This window comes from Pagrus major, chromosome 22 (genome assembly GCF_040436345.1).
Source record: "Pagrus major chromosome 22, Pma_NU_1.0".
Classification (NCBI taxonomy): domain Eukaryota; kingdom Metazoa; phylum Chordata; class Actinopteri; order Spariformes; family Sparidae; genus Pagrus; species Pagrus major.
This window is the reverse complement of record NC_133236.1, coordinates 29,236,748-29,244,694: the sequence shown is the minus strand read 5'-3', so window position 1 is coordinate 29,244,694 and position 7,947 is coordinate 29,236,748. Positions and strand designations below refer to the sequence as shown.

Sequence of the window (7,947 nt, the reverse complement as noted above, 5' to 3'; positions counted from 1 at the left end):
TGTGATGACGTCCAGTGAACAAACAGCGTCGCACAAATTGAAATTCAAATGAACAAATGAACCATAATGAAACACACACAACACACAATATAGCAAAAAAAAACAGGGTTCAGTACTTACGCTGCTGCTTGACTCGACTGACGCTCTGTCAGAAACTGCTGCCAGTCATTCAGCTGCCTTCACTTTATGTGGCTCACAGCAGGCAGACGACTTCGAGGGAGGGACTCGCTTCATTTGTGTCCTGTCTGTCTGTCATGAGGGAGGTGTTGACACAAGCCCATAAACAGCCCATTGTTTGTCCCCATCGCTGAACTACAGCCGTACCTGAGCTCCTCGACACCTGCCGCGCCCGTGGCCTCCAGGAAGGCATGTGTTTTGCCAATATGACTGAAACTTAGAAAGAGGGTGATTAAAACAAACAACAGCACTGGTGTTGGTTCATGTGTGTGGTGTGGGTTGACACACACATTCACACAACACCTCCCCCTAGCAGCAGTTTACATGACTGCAAAAGATTGGCAGCTGTTTACAGGTGTGGGGCGTTTTCATACTCCGATACGTTCACATTTTAAATATGCAGGCATTTTGTTGTGTCTGACGTTCACAGTATTTATCACAACTCACCTTTTATACAGTATTTCTGATAATAAAGCGGCTACACAGTAATATGACTCCATGGTCTCATAGAGTCACTGACATTTATACTTTTAATTCCACCTTGGTAAGCAGATGGAGATATTTTAAATATGAAGTCGGTGACACTAGAAAATACGCTGCTGTTGAAACACTCCCTCCCAGTCAAACCCTCTTGGTCTCTGTAAGCACTGAAACTACTGAAATCATGCTCACAAGGCAGGTATTACAGGAAAAAGGGATCATTGTTCTAACGCAGAGCAGACTCAGTCCAGTGTAAATGGATTACTGTGCTGTTTCGAAGAACATTTTGGCTAATCACTTTGAAAAAGGCCGAGGGGCCGGTGGTGAAATTAGGGGGACCATGTAAACGATAAAGAAATGTAGAAAGCTTAAAAACGAATGGAAACACCAGCACATCAGGATAAACTTCCCTCTGGGTGAAGGAGGGTGGCATATCATTGCATGGTGTACAATGTGTGTGTGTGTGTGTGTGTGTGTTTTAATGTTTCCAGCCACACCTGCACGATAATACTATCAGCCTGAGAGCCTCTTTGACTGTTTGATTAGTGAAATGATCCCTTCAGTGTCAGGGCAGTAAACCAGTGTTGTAATGCTGCAGTCCTGCTGTATTAAACACATTTCAAACACTTTAAAAGAATCATTAAAGCATAAGTAAAGAGTCCAGGCGTTCTCTGCTAACCTCCGTCAGCTGAGGCAAAACGGTGTCGAGGCTTTTTCCTAGACAGCTGAAGTAGATGGCTACTTGTTTTAAAACGTAAGAATACAACAGAAAAACACACAAAATGGCTCCAGAAGCCCAGAGATCCACACTGATTGAACTGAAAAGACATATTATATATTTGCACCTTTATTTAAGCTGAAATCTTCCCTGCAGCCGCTGAGCTACAAACGTTAGCGCTCATCCCATCTTGAGTGTTTGTGAATGTGATGAGTTGGGAATGATACTCAACAATCCACTGCCTTATAAACTGGACCTTTAAGACATTTAAGGATAAATGTTATGTGTCTTTCTTGCTGAAAGTTGGATGAAAAGAAGATAAATCTCACGTCCGTCTGTCGAATATGAAGCTCGCTAAAGCCAGGAGACTGTTAGCTTAGCACACAGCTGACCTCGCTCAGTCCAAAACAAAGAACACCAGCACCTCTGAACCTCACTAATGAGAATTATCTCGATTAAACAAACGAGATAATTGTATAGTTAGTTTGTTTAATCCTTATAATCCTTTTGTCTAACCTTTGGGCACAGCAAGGCTAACTGTTAACCCTTCCTGCTCTGTTTTTATATAAAGATAACAGATTGTTTTCCATTTAAATGTCTGAATCGAATCAGAACATTCGAAAATGGAAATCGTATCACGGCAGACTTTGTGATATCAGCAAATATCGTGTAAACTTGTGATTTACACCCCTAATATCAATCCTCTCATCCAACTCTCTGAAAAAGGTGAATAAGTGTATTTCACAAAAATGTAACTATTCCTTTAATAACATCATTTCTAATACAAAGTTTTGTAGATGCAGAAACAAGAAGGTAGAGAGAAGGATTTCCACTGATTTTCCCTGACAAACACATCCACCCTCACACACCTCAGACTCTTTAAGATCACACACACACACACACACACACACACACACACACACACACACACACACACACACACACACACACACACACACACACACACACACACACACATCTCTTTGACGCCCATTACTTGTTTAACAGCTCCATTCGGTCATAATCACCTCCTGAAGCCCTGCAGAGCAGCTGATCTATAACTCTCAGCAGTTTTCATTTGTTCCTTTTGTCTGATCTGTGTGAGATCTGCTCAGAGGCACGAAGCAAAATCAATATCCACACTGTCACAGCGGGCGAGAAGAGGAAGCCTGCAGGAATCATAGCAGTGTCAAATATTTGCGACATAATCCTGACAGCACAATTTACTCATACAACAAATAATCTGTATTTGTGGGCAAATGGAAAAAAAAATAACCTTCCTGATGTGAGTGTAACCCGGCAGAGGAACGTGGGCCTGCTGCACGAGGACAGATCGCTGTAACAACGCCAGCGCAGGGTTCACTCATACAACAATACATATAACACTAATGTAACTGACTGTGGCATCTGTTCTCACAGGACTCAGGTGAAGTGTCGTTGTCCACAAAACATTTCTGGAGCTTCGCAGAAAAACAGAGTCGCAGCGTTTCTCCTAAACAATGAAGTAGCTGGAGACTTGTTTTAAAACAGAAATAAACATAAAGTGGCTCCACACAGCTTGTCTGGTGTAATCCAAGTCTCTGGAAGCAGAGATCCTCAAGTGGTTTACAGGTTGACAGTGTTTAAAGCGTTGACACATGGTGGAGTGGTTGACCTACTTCAGACCAAACAGTTTTAACTCAGCAGCTACAGTGAAGAGTTCAGCTTAAAAATGGTTTAACACACCTTTTAAATCAATTTGGGATCCTCGGACGTTCAGAGACTTGGATCACGAGGAGCTGTATGGAGAAATTATACGTAGTTTTTCTTTTTCCAAATTGTTTTGTTACCTGAGTGCTGCAACATTTTCGTGCTGTGAAGCTCCAGAAATGTTTTGTGGACTCTCTACCGTCGTGAGGTTGAGTAGATAATGACTGAACTTTCCTTTTTGTGTGAAGTTATCCTTTAGATACACTTTAAATATTACTCCTCCGTGCTGACGACCACATTTCATTTTACACACGCCATCTTGTGAAGAGATTAATGAGATGTTTGATTTAAATAAACCACAACTTTTTGTCTGCCTGTCTGCAGATCAAACGAGTGAGATAAACAGTGTTAGTTAAGGTTCAGAAGTTCTGGTTGGTCTGTGTACGTCTGAACAGAACCAGGCTGGCCTCTGCTTTCAGTCTTAACGCTAAGGTAAGCTAAGCTAACAGAGATATGAGAGAGGTGTCGATCCTCTCATTTAATTCTCGTTAAAAAGAGCGAGTGTGCACATTTTTAAAACGCTCAACTGTTCCTATAAAGTGAAGCCTGAGCACTGAGTCACGCACTGATACTGGGCCACCTGGTCCTGAGGGAGTTTACTCCATAGAGACAAAAGGTGTGGTAACCAGCTTAATGACTGAAACACAACGTGTAGAGGACGGGCAGAACCACAGGGACACACTGACTCAGTTTCCTGTGTATGAACAAACAATCAATACAATATATCTTTGTGTTGACATCAGTGTCTACACATCCTCCATTTATTCCAGCGTTATCTGATGCGTTCACAGTGCTCGGCCTCGCTGAGTATCTGTCTGCTGTGGAGTCCACTCGATATCATCAGGTCATCATGTGGAGATAAGCCGACATTTCATCTGCTTCCACTCCTGCCAATCAAAATCATTTTATCGCTTTCCGTTTCCACCACGCAGAAACCACGCAGTTGTTGCCGTGGTGATGTCCGACTGTCCTCATATCTAACCCACCCACCCAGACGCTGCACGGTGACCGGATCTTTCGGCCCACTTCTCGGTGAAACCAAATGATCCAGCTTTGCTCTCTCAGTCTCGTCTTGTCTTTTCCTTGTTGGCGCTGCTGCTCACATCACCAGGTTTGGAGGAGCGACAACAGAAAGAAAAAAGCGTGAAAATGCATCTTCTCTACAGGTATTTAGAATATAAGTCCTTATGATTCATAGTATATTTCAGCAAATGAAAGAACAGATATAAACAACAGACACCACGAGGTTTACTCCTGGTGTGTTTCATACCAATAGACTGACTCTGTCATGAGCAGCAATTTAAAGGGAGGATGCTCACTTTGAAAAACTTCACTGAGACATAAAGTTGAATCAGCAGTTAAACATTTTAGACACGTTGATTGTACAAGACAAGAAGCTCCTTCACATTACTTTATTGCTCAAATACTTTCAGAAGAAACCACATTTATTTATTTACTTATTTTACTTATTTCACAAACAAAAACATTTAAAGACGGCTGGATTTCATTATTATTTATGAGATAATTTGGTACATTTAAACTCAAAACCTCTCTCTCTCTCTCACTCACACTCTCACACACACACACACACACACACACACACACACACACACACACACACACACACACACACACACACACACACACACACACACTCGTCACTCGTCTCTCTCGTCTTTATCCTGCAAGCACTTCTTCATGCGCGTCATTGTGAAGAGTGCCGTCAGGAGGCAGCACAGGAACAGGACGGGGAAGGACACACAGGCCCACCACAGCTGCCTTTCTCCAAATACTTCCACCACAGTGTCCCTCCGCCCGGCGTAGTCCCTGAACAGAGCCTCCAGCTGGAACATGGTGCACAGAGACAAGAACACGTGGAAGATCTGGTGACCCTGACCCACAAAGTCACAGCGGCCCGGGAAGAAGCGCTCGGGGATGGGACAGGAGAAGAAGAGTGCGGACAGCAGAAAGGAGACGATCTGGAGGGCGTGGAAGGGCAGCGAGGGTTCCTGTGTCCAGGGGACGGTGACCAGGCGATGGGCTACGGGGCTGATGTCCAGCACGTACGCCAGGGTGGTGGGGATCAGCTGGCAGATTTTACGCTGCAGTGGATAAGGCCGCCGGTACCTGAACTTAGCGAAACAGCAGCCCGCACAGGAGAGCCACCCGAAGAAGGCGGCTCCGGGCAGAAACAGCTGCCCGATGCAGCCGTCTCTCCACGCTGGCTCTGACGTGTAGAAGTAATGTCCGAGCGAGCAACCGTACTGATACACAGCGACACCCACGTAGTCCATGAAGAAGACGGAGTAGTGCGCATGTTCAGAGCGAGACTGCAGGAGGTGAGCTGCCACACTGAAGAACAGATAGGTGAGGGAGGACACCAGGAACACAGTCAGAGGTAGAGAGGCTGCGTCCAGGGTGTACCCCAGGGCGCCTATGTTGGCCCACCAGCGGAGCAGCAGCACAGGGCCCGCCAGCAAGTGGGTCCACACGTTCAGGGATTCATTGTGTCTCTGGAAGAGGCTGAGGAGGTAGCAGCGCCAGTCCTGCTGGATGGGGCGGTAACCCGACAGGATGTAGGGCTCTCGGAACAGGCTGGGGACCTGGGCGGCAGCGACAGTGGGGCTGGGTGATGGAAGGGAGGAAGAAGGGATGAGGTCTGTGAAGCGCGGCAGGTGGACGAGGTGCTTGATGCTCAGGGTCAAAGGGCTGAGCCGCTGCAGGATGTCGCCCGACATAGCTGGATGACGGGTGGAGGAGAGGAAGAGGAGGGGGAATGAAGGCCGAGGAGAGAACAGCCTGATGGAGACAAAATGTAAAAGAGACAGTAAACAACAGGACGAGAGACACTAAGGACATTCAGTTAGAAGCTACAAAAGTACTGAGAGCACACAAACGTCTTCCTCTCAGGTGTCCTGCACATGCATGAGTTTAGGAGCAGACGGGTTCTTGTTACGGGTCGGCTGCAGTCGTGAGTCGTCGGCTTGGTTCTGCTCCGGTGCATTGGAAAAGCTCGACAAACGGCAACAGCAGCTCTTGTTAGCAGCAGTTAGCAGCAGTTAGCAGCAGTTAGCGGTTACTCAGGTGATTTGCTGCCCTCTGCTTGTCCTGAGTTTGAATTTGACAGGTGGCCAGTTCTCACACACCTTTAAGTACATTTCATATCAGACACTTTCAGACTTTTACTCAGAACTACTCGTATTGTTTTAACACAATATCTTTACTTTTACTCAAGTGTGACTTTTGGGTACTTTTTACAACACTGATACCAAACAAGCATTTATAATGTCTGGAGACCACCATGTGTAGGCTGGGGCATGTCCTTAGCACCACAATGCTTAATTTAATTTAATTTAATTTAATTTATTTTATTTGCAGACAGACTATGTACAATATTAAATATAAATGTTGCCATTTAATGCATTGTACCAGAGTTAGCTTAGAGCTAATTTACATCTTGGCAGGTGATAATTAAAACGTCACACAACACAATATATTATTCAAGTTAATAAATAATAAAAATATAGGATTTATAATGATGTGTTGTGAAACTTGAAAAAGTTGCGGCTCCTGTGATTTGGATATTGACAATACTGTGACTTTGATCATATTTTGATTCATTGTGTGTGAAGGCGGGGATATAAGAACAGAAGGTGAAAAGAAAGTAACGTCTGAACTCAGTCTGGGGGGATTAAAACTGGGAGAGGAAGTTTTCTGAAACTTCACACATGCAGCCACGAACACACGCTGTGAAACATCAGCAGGATGTTTCTGTGAGTCCTGGTGCCACACTTCTTTGTGTCTCCTCTGACGGTGCACATTTAACATGTTTAACTCGTTTTCAGCCACAGGCCGGGTTGTTAAACAAAAAAAAACAAAGAACATGCAGAACATGAGAGCATACATGACATTTCTCTCCGTATGAGTCATGTGCATGAGAAGCAGGTATGAAGTCAAACCTGCAACAACCAGCTGCGAACACACAGGGAAGAATGTAGACAACTGCTGTCTCCAAGGTAAATGAGCACCTACTGAGGCAACCACACAAACAAACACCCATCTGAGGATAGACTGCTGCTGCAAACAGCCGCTGTACCCCCTCCACGACCAGAAACTCTCTTCACCTGACCTGAAATATCTGCACATATTTAAATCTAACAAGTTTAAATGAAGGTTTTCACGATCCACCAACAAAGTGACGTCTCCACCTGCTGCATGTGCATCTGAGCCCATGAAGAAACACCAAGTAAAGTGCTCTTTTCCTTTAATTCACCTTGATGTTGCCACAAAGAAACTTCACTTTACCCTTTCTATGTCAACACAGGAACAAAAACAGCTCACACAAATCAAAGTAGAAATGATTTACACGGTCAAAATGGAGCCCGTCCAAACAAACACACTGTCAGACAGAAGTGTGATTGTGTTGCCGGGATCAGAGAAGAAGAAACATCACCTCACCTGCTTGTGTGGCCACAGAACACCTGTTGCTCCTCTGCTGCAGTCTCAGAAGAATAAACAGGCTGACTCTGCTGCAGAGTTTCCTCAGACCCAGCACACTACAGCATGTTGAGGTAGAGAGGTGTTTCAGAGGCTGCAGGGAGGTGAAGGCTGAAAACAGAGTGGAGGGTGTGGGCGGGGCTTAAATGACCGGAATAAATGACCGCTTAAATGACCCCCCCCCCCCCCAAGTGCAGTTATCATTATCAGCATCAACAAATGACAATGTTCATTTATTCTTACACAAGACATGGACAGGTGGTTATACTTTGAGTTTGTGTTTCCTTACATATAATATTCAAAGATAAACTTGAAAAGAAAATTGT

At 44.7% G+C, this 7,947-nt stretch overlaps 1 protein-coding gene across 1 annotated transcript; it reads right to left on the bottom strand.

Annotated features, from left to right (window-relative positions):
* Nucleotides 1–4,684: 4,684 nt before the first annotated feature.
* Nucleotides 4,685–7,734, bottom strand: paqr8 (progestin and adipoQ receptor family member VIII). The gene is made up of 2 exons (XM_073493169.1): nt 7,583–7,734; nt 4,685–5,923 (listed from the first exon to the last, which is right to left on the bottom strand). Exon 2 carries the CDS (start codon nt 5,860–5,862, stop codon nt 4,783–4,785), a length of 1,080 nt encoding a protein of 359 aa, XP_073349270.1. The 5' UTR covers nt 5,863–5,923; nt 7,583–7,734; the 3' UTR covers nt 4,685–4,782.
* Between the last annotated feature and the right edge of the window lie 213 nt (nt 7,735–7,947).

Bases quoted from the DNA above. Each gene is read 5' to 3' on its own strand.
- paqr8 (XM_073493169.1), bottom strand. From the start codon at position 5,862: ATGTCGGGCGACATCCTGCAGCGGCTCAGCCCTTTGACCCTGAGCATC.